Source organism: Eurytemora carolleeae, unplaced genomic scaffold (assembly GCF_000591075.1).
Source record: "Eurytemora carolleeae unplaced genomic scaffold, Eaff_2.0 scaffold559, whole genome shotgun sequence".
Taxonomy (NCBI): Eukaryota; Metazoa; Arthropoda; class Copepoda; order Calanoida; family Temoridae; genus Eurytemora; species Eurytemora carolleeae.
The window spans coordinates 178,397-198,575 of NW_019396544.1; the positions used below are offsets into that span (position 1 = coordinate 178,397).

Genomic DNA, 20,179 nt, shown 5'->3' on the forward strand with positions numbered 1-20,179 from the left:
ATATTTTACTAATTTTACAACAAATTAATATGGCGAGGAATCTACAATTCCCATGACGTTAGTTAAGTCCATGTAATAAACTAGTTTTGGATCAGTTTGTACCGATTGGATTCACATCTTAAACTGAATAAATTTCACAACCACTATTACAGAGCATTCTTACATGGCACCAAGAAAGATACACAGGGTGAATATTTTTTTTTAAGAAAATTCCCCCCACCCCAACCCTCGGGCATTGTTGTGTGAAGCACCAAAATTTGTTTTAATGGGGTTCTTCACTGAATTTGGAAAAATTAAAAAAAAACTTAAGGGAAAAGCCCGGAAAAGTATCAAAAAGATTGAACAACCCCAATTCTTGATGTCCAATAAAGGGGGGGTGTGTTTTCTTAAAATTATACACCCCTGAACATACAACAAGAACAACAACCTCAGGACGGCTCAGAGTTGTGTTTGTATTCCACCCAGAAACTTATTTTGTAAACAAAGATATAATGGTTCCTGGTGAATATCTTCCTTGCTTGGCATTGAGCGTGAATTTATCACATCTGACATTAAATGAGTATTAATAAAGAATAAATGAGTTTCAGATTAAATATTCATACAGAGAATACGCATGATGATGTTCCAACTAAGAGAAAGCTGAATGTGAGGATTTAATAATCCAGAATTGATCAATAGAATGTAAATCAGGTTCTACGCTCATCTGCTCTAATCTCAAGTGTGTAGAGTTTACAACCTGAAATATTTAAAGCATCAAAAAAGAAAAATCTTTCTCAAACCACATTGGTTTCAACTGTCATGGCATATATCAATCAATCACTCCTGAAGGCTGAAAGGGAACCAGATGTGGAACTAGAACATCCAAGACCGCCATTAAGAATAAAAAATTATTTGTTTTTTTTTTCTGAAGACCTTTCCAATTTGAACCAAAGGGAACAGTGAGACTTGATTTAAACATGAGAAAAAGCAGCTTGTTCCGTTGGAAACTTTAACTGAGAAAAATTTTCGAATATTTTATTTTTAGAAAAAAAATATCAAAGTAATTTTCTTCACTTGTTTGTTTATTGTAATAATAAACGTACCTTTAACAAAGTAAACCCGTACTCGTCAGATCTAAAAACAGACCACGGGGGAGGGTTGGGAATGAACCCGTCGTGCTTCTCTCTACAGCCGGCTGAACCAGTCACAATATGAACCGGAGCCCGGGGGTTCACGTATGGAAGCTTGGAATCAGGTCCTAGAATCACAACAAATCAAATCAAATCAAAATAAANAAATATCAAATCAAATCAAATCAAATCAAATCAAATCAAATCAAATCACAAATCACAAATCACAAATCACAAATCAAATCAAATCAAATCAAATCAAAATGTTAAATAATATACCTGGGAGTACAGTACGGTTGTATACAGGTAGAAGACGTTCATAACTATGCTCGTGTGCCCAGACCGCCAGATCAACCACATTGTTGTACATTAACTCCTCCAACCCGAACCAATGCATCCAGGGTAGGCCAACCCTACGGAGAGTTTAGGTTCAGATAATTTCTTTGAAATAATATCCTCCTCCCCCACACACTTCAATATTTAAGCAAATGATTTAGGTTTAATATACACTGGTTGGTACATTCATTTCCCTCGTCAAGTGGCTGTTTTTCACCTTCGGTTCACCCTTCACTTCACGAAATTATAAAATTATGATTTTTTATTATTACAGTAAAATTGTATGCTTTATGCTTTATGCTTTATGCAATGAAACTACTAGACCTCCGCACAGAATTTTTCTTTAAAAAATGTAAAAATCCATTAAGGATAAAACGCATAAAAACTTGAATAATGGTATTAAAGCGGAGTAAAAATAATAAATGGCGAATTTTCAAGAAAATGATTTTATTGCAAACTGCAGTAAAGGAGAAGAAAACACAAGTCTGGAGCAGCGGGGACGAAAAATGATTTAATTTGGGGGAATGTACTTTATATGTAATATGTATCCCCTTCCGCACTTTAATAACCTCCTTTCTTCTGGACATATTTACCGAGTGAATTTTCTAAGGTTTATCACTGGTTTGGGAAGAATGAATATTAGATGTAAGATCAAAAAATTTAAAATAAAATTTTCCCGAAAAATCGTCAAAAAAAATTTGGGTTTTTATCCGTACCTAGTTCTGGACTCGTTCTTTGTACAATCATCGTCGTCGTTATTAGAGCAATACATTGGTCTGTGTCCGAATACAATTATCCAGGGACGCTTACTTCTAGCCTCCGGTGTATTAGCCTGCAACAAGCATGGCTTTAGTAATAATAATATCAATAATAGTAGTCCACAGGGATGAATAAATTTTAAACAGAAGCAATTGTACAATTGGAAGAATTTTTCAGAAAAAATGTGGAACTACAACATTTTTCAGTAAAAAACCATCGGAGCTAAATGCTTTGTTCTTACTAATTTTATTTAATGAAGTAAAAGTTGATAAAAAATTGTCTATTTTTGCAAACATTTATGCCACATTTAACGAGACTTTGTAGGTGTAACTTCAAGTGATTCTAGAAAAATGGCAATGTTCAAGTATGATTTAGATATCATTGTTTATGCTTTTGAAAACAATTTATTTAGAGTTAAACAGGTGTTAACCTCGATAAACGACAATATTACATTATTGAATAGATTTCAAGGGTACCGTTATGAATCGGGCATTATCATCTTTGCATGATGGGTCACTTAAAATTAGGCTTATAGTTCCTTTAACCTTTGTATTTTAAAAATATAAATTGTTAATTACATTTATTATTCATCCATTCCATCCTAGTACTGCCTAGTGCCTACCATGCAGGGTGATCTAGTTACAAATAGACCTAACCTTCTCCAGATCCTGTTTCAACCAGTAGTACTGGTTTATCAACTGATCCATCCCGTACTCCAGGTAGAAGTAAAACTCAGTAGAGATGGAGATGAAATGTACAGGGCCCAGATTAAAACTATAGAACATCTTGTTATCATCCTCCGGCATAGAGAATCTGGCCTTGTAGTTGCTGAAGTTGTAATGGTGCTCATGGTTCCCTTAATCAAACTACAATTTACTTCTATATTAAGATATATACATATTCATATAGTTAGACCATAGTATTCATTAAAAATATAAAAAACGTCTACTAAGGAAAACATCAAACCTGGGCAGGTCATGTAGGGTACAGTAGAAGCAATGGGTTCTATCTGTTCCATAAAATCATCTCCGCGTTTCCCGTTTTCCTCCGCCATATCGTAGGCCATATCTCCAACATGAAGAATAGCTTGGAACATACCCTCACTAGCTCCTCTCTGTAGGAAGGGTAAACTAGAGATATTCTAAAATAAAACTTCCTCTAAACTTAAACCACTTTAAGGAATTCCGAGTGGTTTAAGTTGAACAACACGTATTTCTAGATTAGAATATTCCCTGGCCGCGTTTTCAGTTCCCATATCCCCGAACATAGCAATGGTGGGACTCCAGTCAGTTGAGTCAGGCAAGGTCTTGGTGTAAAAATAGTTAGACCATCCTAACTCAGATCCAACCCTGAAAAAAAACCATTTTGGTTATTTTGTTTAAGTACGAAATTTTACTGGAAACTTCTTACGTTTTATTCTTTAAATAAATTGGTGAATTCAAAAAAACGCAATATTTTAAAGTAAGTGAAATCCAGGGCTATATCTTTATTATCTGTAAGATAAACTCCCCAGTCCCCATTCCCTTGGTTTGTTCAGTACTCGAGAAATAATAACAGTATGACACAATTCTACCTGTAGAAGTAGTTTTTATTAGGTTTGAGTTGGTTGAGTGTTACAGTGTGAATCCATTGTTCCCTTCCCTCCTCTCCTCCATCGATAAATAAACTTGAAACTCCAGAATATTCTCGTTCAATCTTCTTCCGACCTGGATATAAGAACCAGGTGTGTATTTATTAAGTACTAGGCTTTCAGGGCTTGTCGCGCCCATCTCATTTTTCAATTGTAAACATTTTCTCTTTGAATAAATAAAAAATAAAAAAAAAATTTCGCAGATTTTATAAAAAAAATCGTGGATTTTCAAATTTGGGCCCGATCAGTTCAGTCGTTTTGACGTTTATTGGATACAAACCATGATACAAACAGACAAGCAAACTATATATAGAACATTATGTCGGTTGAGCTATGTATATTAAGTTGAACAACTTCTCCTGAACTTACACCGGCTCAAAAGTGAAAAGTATACGTTAAGAAATATGTTCAAGGCAACGAAATGTTCTAACATAAAATATGCCATGATCGACTTCCTATATTAAGAAAAAAAACTTTGTTACATCTACTTTATTACCCACAATTGACGAGACTTCAATGACGACATAAAACTCTTATAATGACATACATTCCGTACACTCATCACTGCTCGTGCTCATCCTTTGTGGATTCCAAATATAAAAATTGATTCGGGGTGTGTTCGTAATAAAATTTACTTTTTTAATCACGGGAGTAGCTCGTATAAACCAGAATTAAGACGATTAAGTCGTCATGGTTGATATAATTATATTCTCTGATTAATGCTCACCTACAAGTGCAATGGAACGATCTGTTCTATTCAGAGTACTCCAGGTTACAACCAGTGAATTAGGTTCACCACCTGAAATCAGAGTTCAGAGACCGGATTTAATGAGTGGTCCCAGCATAATGCAAAATAAAGCATCTTGGTTTCTTTGAAATTACTTAGGAACTTGTCTAAGGAAAATTAACACTTCAGAGAAGAATTTTCAGGGTTTCTTTAATTTTTGCACTTAAATAGGATGGCATAAGATTCGTTAAAAAGTCCTATCAGGAACAATTTTTGTTAAGACCTTTAAGTATCTACATATTTCAAATTAGATTAGCTTCATTATTCATTAGTTTACAACTACTTATTCAAGTCAAATTTAAGCTTAGATGCGATTCATGGATCAACCATAGGAAAAATTGTTGGCGCGGTCCGCCCGACTCATGTAGCTTGGCTGAGGGTTACTAACCATCCAGCTGCAGCATATACGTGTATATATTAGGACAATCTATCAATCGACCTGGACATTTTAGGGTTATCGTAAATATTGCGCACAATATTTCTGCAGTATCAACTGTCTACAGCGGGTTTATTTATAGCGACTTAGACCAAATATCACGTTGTGTTTCTTCTCAAAATTAATGAATTACAGTGGCATTACTAAAATAATTCACAATAACAACAATTTTTATTATTCAAAAGCGCTCATGTTGAGATATTTGGGGTCTGTCCTAGTGAACGATTTTGGGTGCAATGTCACATTTAAATAAAATTGCAATAAATTAAGATATGGCGTTAATTTAAAAAAATTTTAATATTTCAAAATATAGTATAGAACGATAGTATCTAAGGGCGTTGCTAAAACTTAGTTTCTAATCTTCAAGGCGATACTTCACAAAGTATTTGGAATAAATGTTTACCTAAGGCGAGGTGTACATGTCTCGGCTGGTATTCAACCCCTAAACACAGGGAGAGATTAACTAGAAGAAGAACTAAGATCTTCATTGTTCCAACGTTCCTCAACATTTATGTAACAACCAGCATTATTTGTCTGAAAATTTACAAATTCACTTCTTAATACAAGAATTTATTTAGATTTAAAAATGAGACACTGAAGTTGGGAGATAGGAAACTATATTTAGACTTTCAAACATAGAACATACTTACAATGCTGCAGCATAAAATTAATGAAAAGAATGATAAACTTTAAGTCGTGTATTTTACGAATACGCATTAAACAAAAGATATTTAGCAGAAACCCTGTGTTTGTATCCGATCCTTTTCAAACCAATTTGTAAAATGTAAGCTGAACCTTTTTTGTACAATGCATCAGGGTTAAAATAGCGATGAAAAAAGAAATTGTCGAAGACTCGATACTTTGTGATAAAATCAAAAGCATAAAAAATAGTTTAAAGTTTGATGACAAAACTTTGAATTCCACCAAACTAAAATAAGTTGCACAGTGATTTTCGGATTAAATATTGGTTTCAATAACAAAAAATCTAATTTGCGTATTTGGCGAATATCTGAAAGTATACTTCACTAGCAAGGACCAAGGTTTCTTCTAAACAGTACGTTTAAAGGTTGGCTAATAAGAAGATTATTTATACGACCTTGCTTGACAAGGGGGGTTTCATCCCTGCGCGACAGGATACATAATGCCGCGTCAAGCAGGAAATAAGAAACTCACAAAGTTAGTCGTCTTAGTTTGTAACTTTAGCAAGGGCGTATACAGAAATAAATCTATGGGGGGCTAAATATGCGCGAAGCGCAAAAAAATGTCCCTAAGAGCTTCAAGGGGGGGGGGGAATTTGAACCGTAAATTCAAAACATTTGGCATCTTGGTATACTTTAAAGGTACACATACACTATACAGTCCAATTACCATACAAGGACTACTTTATAATCTCTCCATCAAACAAAACTAGAAAAAAAACAGCAAATTAATGTTTTTAATGCTCTTCACTCTTTAGTTTCAGATTTTAAAAGTGTAATAGCATTAAGTACAAAGGGTGGGGGGGGGCTAGGCCCCCCTTTACATGTCTAGGTAGGGGCACTGCCCCCTTTACCTNGGCGTTCCCCCAAGTTGATCGGTGGGACGTCATTAAAATTAGTAAAATATTTCTCTGTTAAAAGCTTCTAGGTAAGGCCTCCTAACATCTTTTCTTGTAATTTCTAAATTTTGGACGAACATAGGGTTGAGGAGTTAAATGAACCACATAACTCGACTTCAACAGAGATCCTGCTTAAACACTCCACTCAGGTGACTCAGGAACGTATTCAGGAATGTGTCCAGAGGGAGCTGGGTTACATACTTTTTCTGTCTAGGGGGGCTCGGTACCCGTTGGGGCCTGAAAACCCTTTGAAATTCATAGACTTCATTGATCCAAGGAGGGCTAACCTCCCTCCCCCCTCCTGAATACGCCCATGGCTCCACTTTAGAATTGAGAAGAATATGAAATATATCGAAATATATTTTTAAAACTGATCGAACCATCAAGCTTTTTTCCAAGAAGTATAAAATCTCTAAATATAATGTTTGGAAAAGGTTTAAGGTATTTATTTCTAACTATGTATTTCCAGTTTAAAACTTTGTGTCCCATTAGGTTCTACATATAAATGTGAACGTTTAAGTGTTAAAGTCTTTCAATTTCAACACTTTGATGCTTTGACCGTGTAGTAAAGCATCAAAAGTGTTATTTTAAACCATCAAAAGCAACAAAGCAATCCAATTTGATGCCTTATCTCACTCTTTTTGAGAAAATATTAACTTTCTTGTCAAATTATGACTGAATGAGCTAAGAATTAGGAAGCATTGCTTTTCCCTTTGCATTTCATATGGATTTAAGTTAACACCACAAATATGTCCTCATCAGTTGTAAAACAAGATGAAAGAAACCATTCATTTTTCTGGTTAAAAATAATTTTTGATTCTTTTAAGAAAAACCTGAGAAAGGGTAAGTTTTGGAGGAAGAAAATGCCATACTCCCCGCCCTCCTTTTCTGGATGTAATGAGTCAGGATATATAATGGCCTCAAATTAGAAGCAGTGGACTCTAAGTCTCTTTTCTAATGCTGTTCTACACAAAAAACTAAAAAATTTAGGTAAATTTAAATCTTGATATGAACAGAAAAACATTGATATGGCCGGAATGCTTACTTTGATATTCTTTTGACAATGCAACAAATATTGTGACTAAGAATTTCGACTTAGAGTTGTGACTTAAAATATTATCAAGCCTAAAATAAGAACTAAGATATGTTTGTGACTTATATTCTAAGTTACAATGATGTCTTTAAATATTTAAAGTCAAAGTCATACTATCACACAAAATTGAACAAGAAAAATGCAACTTAGAAATTATTGTGACTTATAATTTGAGACTTAGAAAGTGTCTTGGGCATGATTTTATCTCCTAAAACAGACTTAGACATATCTGTGACTTTTGCTTGTGACTGAGTTAAGCCTTACAAAACATTACTTAGGTATAGTTTTGTCTCAGAGTTATGGTTTAGAAAGTGTCTTATAGCCATTTTTAGGTATGAAAAGTATGGTTGTGAGGTAATTGTGACTTAGAACTGTTACTTACAATGTGTCTTATACATAATTGAGCCCAAACAATGTGACTTAGACATGATTGGGACTGAGAAGGTGTGTTTGTGACTTAGAAAGTGTCTTAGACAGTGCTATGACTTAGAATTTTGACTTAGAAAGTGTCTGAGACACAAATTGGTCTGAAAAGTAAGACGTTGAAATTATTGTGACTTAGACCTGTGACTTAGAATGGGCCTTGAATATAATTAACCTAGACAACTGTGAATTAGACATACAGGGTGTCCCACGAAACATGACAGTTAATGAATGGTTTAAAATGTCTTCTTCTTGTATTTGTTAAGTTGTTTGATACCAAAGAAAATAATAAAAATATTGTATGGACGTCATCTTACAGTAAAATTGATTTCAAATTAAAATATATTTGAGTAACAGATTTTTTAAACAAAATAAACAACAAAAAGTCTTCAATATCTAATACAGTATATGGAAGAAGACGTTCAAAAATATTCACCAACTGTCATGTTTAGTGGGACACCCTGCAAGTGTGACTGATTAGGTGTTCCAGACTTAGCATTGTGACTTAGAATGGATCAGTCTTAAACACATTGAAGCCTAAAAAACATGACTTAGATATAGTTTTGAGCTAGAATTGAGTCTTAGAATATGTCTAAGACATATTTGTTACTTAGGACGTGTTTCAGAATGTGTCTAATGTATATTTGTGACTAAGAGAGTGTCTTAGACATAATTGTGAATTAGAATTGTCTTAGCCATAATTATGTCTCAAAAGTATCAGTTTGACAATGACAGAGAATGGTCTTAGACATAAGTATGTCTCCAAAGTAAGATATTTTCTTAGAATGAGTCTTAGACATTGTTATGACTTTTAATTGTGACTTAGATAGTGTCTTGGACATAATTTGGTCTCAAAAGTATGACGTTGATGTTATTGTGGCTTAGAAATGTGATTAGGAATATGTCTAATATGACTTAGAAATGTGTTTCAGTTAGAATTGTGACTTAGAAAAGTGTCTTGACATAATTATGTCTTATGAGTTTGTCTTTAAATGGTGACCTTGGAATGAGTCTTATAGTCATAGTTGTGCACTAGAATGAGTCTTAGACAAAGTTGTGACTTAGAAAGCTTCTCAGACATAATTTGGTCTTAAAAGTATGGATTTGTCTTAATTGTGACTCGGAATGTGTCTTACACAAAAATATGTCTCCAAATTAAGAATTTTTCTTAGAATTGTGACTTAGAATGAGTCTTAGACATAATTGTGACTTAGATATGTCTTTCCATGAATTAGACATGGAATTGAGGTAGGAATGTGACTTAGAATGTGTCTTAAAGTAACGACATAGAAAAGTGTCTGAGACATAATTATGTCATATGAGTTTGTCTTTAAATGGTAACTTAAAATGAGTCTTAGTCATAGAATAGAACGGGAATCTTACATATATTGTCTATCATCTGTATCAGTGACAGTTCTAATGCTTTAATATTTTCAAAAAGAAACATTTTGATGCTTTCCAACAGTTGAATTGTATTTAATTTACACTTCAAAGCATCTTATTTGTCCAAATTGATAAATATAGCTCGACATTTTTCTCCTGTAATCATTTATGAATTTTCCTAAACCTCTGTGCCAGGCCACCCAAAACTCCCCAGCGTGTAATCATTTATAAATTTTTGTTATTCCGGGGGTGAATTTTACAGCTTTTAGAACAATTGGTGATTTATCCTAATAATTCTAAATTGTCGGAAACTTAAAGAAATTTAGATATTGTATTGTTCATAGAACCGACACTAAATTCAATTGAGTTTTCTAGAGGGAGGGGAGACTTTATATATTATACAATATACAGCATACACACTGGAAAAGAGAAGAAAATGTACTTATAGAGAATGTTCCCAATATCTATTGTTGTAAAAACTGTTCTTTTCGGAAACTTAAACTACAGAATATACTATGTTATTGTTGTAAAACATCTTTTATCAAAGTCATTTAAATATATATTTCATACTCTAATAGTCATTTATGTACTGAACATTTTTTTAATCACCCAGTTCCCAACCCATCCTTTTTCTCCTGTTGAGGATATTTTTCTTGATTTTAAACATTCAAAATCTGCCAATTTTTGTATGGTTATTGTTTCTGTAAAAGTTTGATTAAATTCAATTTGGAAAAAGAGTAAACAGTTTCCGTATTCTAGTGAATTGTAAAGTTAAGAACTTTTGTTAAATTTATATTGACATAAATTACAATAAAAAAATATATATAAATCTTTTATTTTATCAATTTGCACTTGCACTTCTCTTATGGAATGTTCTATATAAGATAAGTAAAAAGATACTTGATGTAATTTACCATATTTGTGATGAACAAGTTTATGGTTTCCGGCATTTTTTTGATAAACTTTTTCCAAGATGAAAGAGGAATAAAAATGTTTCATGAATATAGTATCTCCCCCTCTATAGCCTGCAGGATGTTTAAGTAAAGATGGATATGTGATGTTAAAACAAGAATAATATTTTTAAAGGGAGTGACCGGCTAGACATGGTAGTTGAGCTCAGAGTGCAGTATTGAAGATAAATATACTTTCCTTTAAAGTCATAGATATGCACTTTGGAAACGGAGGAGTGGGCTGTTAGAAATTTCTTACGTCTATCTGCATATTAATATTAATGTTAAAAGACTCACAAACGATGAGACTATACTGCAGGTCGTCATTTAATTCTCTTCCTTTTTGGGTAACCCTGTGCATCGACACAATGTTTCTAATTATCCTTTACTGTTTAAATATTAAGATATTTAGTTGCATGGGGTTGTAGTTTGTTTTGAAGATACGTTTAGTGATGTACAAGGGGGGGCAATGGGGCTAAGCCCCCTTCACCCTTGATCAGTAAAATCTATGATTTCCAGGGGATTTTCAGGCCCTAACGGGTGCTGAGCCCCCCCCCCTGGATAAAAATGGGTCCCTGGCATATGTTTAGGTTTTAATGTAAGTAATCCTTTATTCCCCCCTTCTCCACTCTTTACACATGCATTTTTTTAGGCTTGCCACGCCCGAATTTCCGCACCTGCACACTTCCCTTCCCCCTCTCTATTTTCAGGTGTAACGAATTAAATAAAATACTCTAAAATACACGCAGCTCAGCGTCTAGACCTTTTAATGGTCGACAGTATATTTCGGTCGGGCTTTGTTTATATGATTATATCTAGGTGAGAGAAAATGATCAATTTCATGATATAAGACTACAATGAGTTTTTAAAAGCGTTTATGGAGGAGACCAGAGGCGCAACTGGGTGTAGTTGTGGGGGGGGGAGGGGGTAGTTTGTTGTTTTTTAATTATGCAACAATGCGCGCCATAATAAAAATTTCGAATCTTTCTTTTAAAACCTTTTTACTTGCATGCTCCTGAACAATTTAAACACGTCCTTTTACCTCATTATGGTTTAATTTTCTTCATCTTTTGATATTTCTAATTTCAAAAATTCTTCGCGTGATTTGGTTGTTACAGGATAAATTTATTAAGGGATTCAAATAGATAATTATTTTGACCTTGAGACAAGATTTAATGGTTTAATTTGAACTCATTCTATATTTTAACAATTTTTAATTTATTTGAAAATGAAACATTTTATCAGGAGTTTGAACTGTGTTTGCGGGGTTTCCAGTGAAGTATGACATATTAAACTATTTCTAGGGTCAGGTCCGTGTTTGCGGGGTTTCCAGTGAAGTATGACATATTAAACTATTTCTAGGCTCAGGTCTCAACTTTAACTCTTATTCTTCTTTTCAAATAATGTTTCAAAGGTATGTTTTGGAGGTTCGATCGATGAAAATTGTAAACTGTTTTATTAAAAATAGAAATTATGAATCTTTTCACTTATAGCTTTATGTTTTTTTTATCCCCCCTTTATTTACCTCTCTTCCTCCCTCTGTTTACCTCCATTTTTCTTTATATATTTACCTCTCTTCCTTCCTCTGTTTACCTCTATTTCTCTGTATATATTTACCTCTCTTCCTCCCTCCATTTACCTTTCTTCCTCTCTACATTTGCCTTTCTTATTCCCTCCATTCCATTTACCTTTTTTCCTCTCTCCAATTACCTGTCTTATTACCTACGTTTACCTTTCTTCATCTTTCCATTTATCTTCATTCCTCCCTCCCTCCATTTACCCCTCTATTCCTTACTCCATTTACCTTTCTTCCTCCCTCCATTTACCCCTCTCTTCATACCTCCATTTACCTTTCCAGTACTCTTCCAGTATAATCCTCTAGCACTCTTCCAGTCTAATGCTCTAGCTCTCTTCCAGTCTAATGCTCTAGCTCTCTTCCAGTCTAATCCTCCAGTACTCTTCCAGTCTAATCCTCCAGTACTCTTCCAGTCTAATTCTCTAGCATCCTTCCAGTCTAATCCTCCATCACTCTTCCAATCTAATCCTCCAGTACTCTTCCAGTCTAATTCTCTAGCACTCTTCCAGTCTAGTCCTCCATCACTCTTCCAGTCTAATCCTCCATCACTCTTCCAGTCTAATCCTCCATCACTCTTCCAGTCTAATCCTCCATCATTTTTCCAGTCTAATCTTTTAGCACTCTTCCATTCTATTTCTCTAGCACAATTCCAGTCTAATCCTCCAACACTCTTCCGTCTAATCCTCTAGCACTCTTCCAGTCTAATCCTCCAGCACTCTTCCGTCTAATCCTCTAGCACTCTTCCAGTCTAATCCTCCAGCACTCTTCCAGTCTAATCCTCTCGCACTCTTCCAGTCTAATCTTCCAGTACTCTTCCAGTCTAGTACTCCAGCACTCTTCCAGTCTAGTCCTCCAGCACTCTTCCAGTCTAGTCCTCTAGCACTCTTCCGGTCTAGTCCTCCTCCAGCACTCTTCCAGCCTAATCCTCCAGCACTCTTACAGCCTAATCCTCTAGAACTCTTCCAGTCTAGTCCTCTAGCACTCTTCCAGTTTAGTCCTCTAGCACTCATGCACTCTTCTAGCCCCCCCTAACCCTATGAAATCTTTAACTCCATGTGATGTGAAGTAATATTTACAAATCCTTGAGTAAAATATTTAAGATTGTTAAGAATCACTTCACTTTTTACCAATTCTCGCAGTCTTGCTAATTCTTTAAACTATGTAGTCTTTGTTTGTTAATTTTGTTGCCCCACCTCCCTCCCACCTTGATTCCTACACCCCCCCCCCACCCCCGACAGGCCCTGTTACTCTTAAAAATCTGTTACATTTTGCAACTAGAGTAGGAACTAGAAAACAGTGGAATGATTGTCTGTCAATTCAGGATTTTGTAATTTGTAACTCTTTTATTTAAATATGCCTTAACAGTGAACATTTTCAGAAATATATCAGTTATGACATGTAAAAACTTACAAAATACTTTACGATAGTTTTTAGCTAATAGAAAGAACGAACACGTCAATCGTTTCACTGTTTAGTGTTTTCTGATTACCACTGTATCATGTTAGAATATTTCTTCTTGATTTTTCTATTATTCATCATGTCATCTGTTGCCAAGATTCTTTTTCTAGAAAATTCTAGAGTACACCTACAAATTACAAATACTTGGGTATAAACTTAAATCTCTCATAAGAAAACAGTCAAGAAACAAATTAAATGCTTTTGTTTTTACTTGCAGCAAATAAAAGACGAAAATGTCGGCAGAAACATCGATATCAAGATCAAGTTTACTAACATCTTGGATTGATATGATTGGTCTAGGTTAAACTTGTTCAATAAGGTGGATTGAAGAGAGCTGGGGGATTTGACTGGAGGATTAGAAAAGAGGAGTAAACTGGTGGTGGATTAAACAAAGGAGTAAATGTAAGAGTAAACTGATGAATAAAATGGAGAAGAAAAATGCAGGGTTGAAATGATGAAATAAACTGCAGGATGCATGGAGGATTAGGCTGTAAGAGTGAAAGAGGATTAGACTGGAAGAGTGCTGGAGGATTAGGCTGGAAGAGTGCTGGAGGAGGATTAGACTGGAAGAGTGCTAGAGGATTAGACTGGAAGAGTGCTGGAGGATTAGACGGAAGAGTGCTAGAGAAACATATTTCTTAATCGAAATCTTCTCAATAAATCAATGCTAGAATCAATTATTTCTTTTTCGTCATTATATTGAATTTCTTATTTTTTATGAATTTTTTCGCAGATTTCTTCAAATTTTTTAAATATCGTCTTTTTAATAAAAATTCCAGGAAATCTACGGAAAATGTACGTGAGCATGAGACATAACAGAAACCAATAGCTGAATAAGATTACTTATTTTCGATGATAATAGTTAACTTTTATTTTCTCAACCTGTTCCTAAACAACTAATTAGTTTATTGTAGAATTTTTACTACATTTTTCGTCGTCGTTATTGAATAATTTTTAAAAAACCGATTCTCAAAAATTAACAATCATGAGGATTTTAAAAATTGAATTAAGAATTAAGAAGTAGAATTAAGAATATAAGGAAACAGGCATTACAAATTCCGTACTAACCGAGTATTAATAGATGTTTGTATCAGTCAAGACATATTTAATGATTGAAAAGATATGAATAATGTAAATAAAACATGATTTATTTCTATATAAAAGCATCTGTCTTGTCTGTATCAGCTGTCCAGAGTTTGATTGATGAATTTAACTGATTAGTCTAAATGTAGGAAGGGCTAAACAAGCGAGTAAAAAGAATCACTGCAGAGTCAACACATTTGACACTTTTTTCTCAAAGTATCAAGAACTTGGAAGGTTAGAAACAAGCTCCGCCTCCAAAAGGTGTTGAATATATAAATATAGGGTTACATGCAAAGAATAAGACTTCGGAAACGACTGTCCAGAATTTATTTAGCCTTTTTGTCACTTTCATCGTTTCTTGAAACTATAACTTGGTATAAATCTTATTAAAATCTTCTAATTTACCATTGAAAGACTGTATGTCAGAAAGAAACCCAAAGTTAACACATGTGAATGTGATATGAAACCCAGAGATAAGAGTTCTGTCTGATTACAATCAATATTTTAAGAACTAATCATTTTCAATCTATCCGAAACTTTATATTAAAAAGAAAATATAATAAATATCTCTTCATAAACAATCGCGTATACATAATTGTTGATTCAGGTTTTCATGTTTTCTTGGACTTACTGTACGATCAACAACCTGAAATCTACACTCTACAGGCTAGGATTGAAATGTTTGAGAAAAGAACTTGAATGTTTTTATTCGGAGACCTTGTTAAAGTCCTTTCACATTAATCTTTCAAGTTTACCCATTCTTTTCTCTCAGCAAGAAAAAGAAAATGGCGACCAAACGGTATGTCCATGAAAATAAAAATGAAAAATAAAATGGCGACCAAAGTTTATGTGTATGAAAATAAAAATGAAAAAGAAAATGTCGACCAAAGTTTATGTATATGAAAAAAAAGAAAAAGAAAATGGCGACCAAACGGTATGTCCATGAAAATAAAAATGAAAAATAAAATGGCGACCAAAGTTTATATATATCAAAATAAAAATGAAAAATAAAATGGCGACCAAAATTTATGTATATGAAAATAAAAATGTGAAAGAAAATGGCGACCAAAGTTTATGTATATGAAAATAAAAATGAAAAAGAAAATGGCGACTAAACTGTATGTATATGAAAACAAAAATGAAAACGAAAATGAAAAAAAATGGCGAACAAACTGTGTGTATGTGAAAATAAAAATGTTATGAAAACGAAAATGAAAAAAAATGGCGAACAAACTGTGTGTATGTGAAAATAAAAATGTTAAAATATTTTGATATTTTTTTATACTCAAGCTTTTAAATTCATAATTTCAGTTAACCTTAACCAAACTTATTTCATAGGAAAATGAATTTACATTTTCTAACTTCAAACAAATATGAACGTACAATGATTAAATATCCCAGTATATATGACTATAATTCTAAATTAAGTACGTATGTCCACAAATGTCAATTGTCCATTGTTCATTGTTTATATTGTCTAAACATCTCAGTATATATGTGTCTATGTTTGTCTATAAACGCCTGACGCTGTGAATAAATGTCAATGTCCATTCTCCAATAAAATTTGTACGTATCTTGTTTTATATCTCAGTATTGCTTGCGATGAATGTCTCAAAATGTCTAACTCGATGTTTAAATGCATCCATGTCCAATGTCCACAGTCAATGTCCAACGCCAAGCAATCATATATATACAATGTACAAAGGAATTGAGCCTTTGCAACAAATTCCAATTTTCTAATACCTATATATCTACGACCAAACTATGTAAACCTTAGATACTTCAAACTTTGATTGTTTGATAAAATAGAAGTCATAGTTTGAAATATCTAAGGTCAACAACATTGGGTTGTTAAGATATAGGGATTTAAAAACCACGAGTTTGTGGAAAAGACTCAATTCCTTTGTATATTACAATAGCAGAGTGCAAAGGCGTACCAGTAACCCTGTATAACTTTTTTAACAAATGATTGTTCCTCCATGCCCACTTGTGTAAATGTCGGTCATCAATAACAAAATGAAAATCTAATTGTCCTCTTGTAAAATTGTCCCTACGAGGCTACGACTATTTATAAATGTTTGTCCCTGTGAAAAGTCCTGATCTAGCTGTATGTATAAAGTGCGCGAGGTTTTTGACAGATGTTTTTTATTTGCATGATGTTGAGGGAGGTGAGGATGGCCACCCATAACAATTTCTAGTCCGAGCCACATTCTTCTCATTTGTTCGTCCAAGCCACCTAGAAATCCTCGTCCTTCCAATAATATTTTTTTTAATTGTCTAATCCTCTAAGATAAGATGTTTTTCAAGAATCAGGCCACGTTAGGGCATAAATGAAATATTGAATTTTTGTAAATCGAAAAAAATGTCCTTGAAAATGTTCACCTTTTTTACGCGCATTTTCAAATATTCCTGGTGCTAAATGCCGCAAATAATTCCGAGTTTATAGAACTTTAATCTTTTTTGTTAAGTATATTGAAAACCATAGAATTTTTTTCGGGTGGTTCCATGGGGAAAATGATAGGCAGAGGTATGCCAAATATTTTTCTATTTATTTTACATAGCGAAGGTTAGCCATTACGGAGGCAGAAAAGATTTAAGTTTTACCTTAATAATTCTCATGGCTTTAATGTTTCCAACATGATAAAATCATTGCAATATTTTATTCGATCCATATTTTATGACCTAAAGTGGCCAGATTTAAAAAAAATAGTTTTATCTTTGAAAATTAGAAACTTTAAAACACATAATAATCAAAGGACGATGATTTCAAGGTGGCTCGGACGAGACATTGTTGTGGCTGGCCTTCCTCCCCTCGTTGAGGGCCGGAGACATGCTGAACCTCATGATATCATCTCCACACGTCAATATTGTTCGTAGAACCTAGCTAACTCTAGATCTCAGGGTATACACGGATACTGGGACCTAGATAATAGTAATAAAAAGGATTTATAATACACGTATTCATTATAATATAACAATGATAAAGCATTGACAAAAACATGTAGGATTTCTACTTTTTACAACTTTCATGATTTCCCGGAATTTCAATTATTTCCCGGATTTCAACGAGACCTTTTGAAGTAAAAGAAAAACCAGTAATCTACATTCCATTGGATTTCTCCATTTGAGTTACTCCATAGTTTAATTCATCTTAACGTTTAGAACAATTTTTATCAATTATCAATCTGTTCTCTATTTCCCTATTATGTTTTAACACAAATTCCGCCAGTTTTGGGATTTTTCCCCAAAGTATTTCTCTTTTTTGTTTTTCTCTTCGCTCTTTCAGCTATTTTCTCTTCTTCAAGTGATCTTCGTTCTTGCAAGCTATCCAGCTTCTCTTTAACCCCGCTCTCTTTGTCGGAAAAATTCAAGTTTACAGGACTTTACTTTTGTTGAATTAAATTGAAGCTAGACACGACACTATTTCTAAATTCTAGGGACGGAGAATAAATTCAATTGTAAATGACGGGGGTTGGGTATCTGGGTACCAATCTCTAGTGTAAGTATGAGATTAATGTTTGATGTTCAACATCGGGTCAATTTGTGTCTGGAAAAATTGACTGGGTGCTTGAAAATGTTCGAAATTGAATAAATTTTCAATTATTTATACAAAATGTAAACACTTTAATTATCTGCATGTTAAAATATTTTCGAAACATCCTTGATAAGGATTTTTTGGTATTAACCCGGTATAAACTATACCTCTGATATATTATGCCTAAAATCTTTTTCTGAAATAAATTTTTCGGAATCTTCAATTTTTGAGGTTAAATACGTCGCTTTGTGTGAAAGAATCCTTCACGTAAGAAACTATTTTCAAGTTGTTTAAATTAGTTCTAGTTTCTTAGGTTTGTAAAAATATTTTATGGTTTCGTCATAAAACCGTGGACTCCTGAACCGTTAAATTTGAACTTGAATCATTTAAAACTAAATTGAACATTTGAAAATTGAGCACGGGAGCATTAAAGAATTGAACATTAAACCCTGAACACTGTATGTTCAAAACATAGAAAAAGTGTAAAATATGTAATATATTTAAACGATATAAATCAACATTATGCGGAAAGAACTAGAACCTAAACTAACATTTAAGATGAGAATGATAAAAAGGTTGGTTCAGGGAGTTCAGATAACCAGGTTTATGCTGAGAATTGTTGCAAATATAATTAGGTGAAAGAAAGGATGAAAAAATATTCATGAGATGTTCAGTAAGAAATTGAAGGAGAAGAAAGAGAAGAAATAATCTGAAAGAGGGGAAAAACAATATTGGAAAAGTTTTGTTAATAATGATTAAGATGACTAATCGTTCACGCCTGCTGTCACTACTAACATTTCATCTTATCCCCCCCCTTGCACCTCATGCAATTCTGCATTCATACAAACCCCATTCATTAGACGTAAGTGCATACTATAAATTCTTTATAAGTTTATCTATCTATCAATTCTTTTCTCCTTCTCTCTCCATTATTGTTCTGTGTATAGGATAGTTACGAAGAGGAGGAGGAGCGGGGTGTTCCCTGAGTTTCCCGGTATCGGAGAGAATGATTCACTGGCCTGTCTCGGCTCTCTCTACAACTCAGTAGTGGCTCCGGTGTCCACAAACCAACACAGTGAAAAGTTCCGGCTGGGCGGTGCTGGGAAAATCCGCAATTATCTTTAAACCAATTTGGTGGATTTTACCAGGCAGGAAACTGTGAATATACTATATCCGGACAGGAAGACAGGTTGCCTCAAGCTAAAATTAGCAATTTCTTCCTCTTCCAATATTTAGTTTACGTGATTTTTCTCCAGAGGTTTGGGAGAACATAAATAAATACAATCCATGTTGTAGTTCTGCACCATCTTAGATAAAGGGAAATTTGGAACATGTCTCTCTCATTCCCTCGTCCGTGCTCCGTGATCAAATGCATATATTCGTTCAGAGAATCAAGCCTTGTGAGTTTGAACTTTCTGAATCATCCAATGATTCCAGCTGATAAAATATCAATCCTGCACATGCAGCGGTTTCTTTTACCATTCTTTATGCATCAAAACATCTAAATTTTCAAAACTGAGTCAAAAACAATACTTTTCATTCAAACACAAAAAACGTCATGTTTTCTTTTACCTTGTTACTGATAAAAATAGTATTTGAGTAAATAATAATTTCCCCCCGAACACAATAGAGAACATTTCAAGGAAAAAGATTAACATTAATCAATTAGAATATATTTAACAATAGATGTAGGGGAAGGAGGGGGAAAGGTGGAATTATTATTCTATAGACCTCATTCTTGACTGCTTCTGAATTTGTACATTACAGCATAATGAATACAAGCTCACACTACTCTGCAACATCATGTTTTAGATCAGTTTAAAGATACGCATACTATACATTAGTCATGGCGTTATTTTTTATTCATGGATTTTATTTTTTTAAACTTGTTCGAAAATCCTTGATCCTTCTTTGGTGGAAACCATGAAACTATGATTCTGATCTTAAAATAATGTAAAATTATGATCCTGTCCCTAACCATATCAAGATTTTACTGAACATCTGTTTCTTGGTCTTTTACATAC

The 20,179-nt window shown here is 33.7% G+C and overlaps 2 protein-coding genes across 2 annotated transcripts in view; both read right to left on the reverse strand.

Moving 5' to 3' along the window:
- LOC111705230 (acid phosphatase type 7) overlaps positions 1-20,179 on the reverse strand; it is a 25,504-nt gene continuing 5,325 nt past the window's right edge. The window contains exons 2-12 of the mRNA XM_023477716.1: positions 12,691-12,697; positions 5,461-5,593; positions 4,562-4,633; positions 3,778-3,910; positions 3,437-3,553; positions 3,171-3,334; positions 2,861-3,060; positions 2,162-2,277; positions 1,389-1,522; positions 1,083-1,237; positions 1-736 (exon numbers count right to left, since the gene is read on the reverse strand). Coding sequence (XP_023333484.1) covers positions 629-736; positions 1,083-1,237; positions 1,389-1,522; positions 2,162-2,277; positions 2,861-3,060; positions 3,171-3,334; positions 3,437-3,553; positions 3,778-3,910; positions 4,562-4,633; positions 5,461-5,566 — 1,305 coding nt within the window. The 5' untranslated portion in view covers positions 5,567-5,593; positions 12,691-12,697 and the 3' untranslated portion in view covers positions 1-628. The remainder of the gene's footprint in view (positions 737-1,082; positions 1,238-1,388; positions 1,523-2,161; positions 2,278-2,860; positions 3,061-3,170; positions 3,335-3,436; positions 3,554-3,777; positions 3,911-4,561; positions 4,634-5,460; positions 5,594-12,690; positions 12,698-20,179) is intronic.
- On the reverse strand, positions 12,288-13,089 carry LOC111705241 (uncharacterized). Its single transcript, XM_023477729.1, has 2 exons — positions 12,794-13,089; positions 12,288-12,717 (listed from the first exon to the last, which is right to left on the reverse strand). Exons 1-2 carry the CDS (start codon positions 13,087-13,089, stop codon positions 12,288-12,290), a joined length of 726 nt encoding a protein of 241 aa, XP_023333497.1.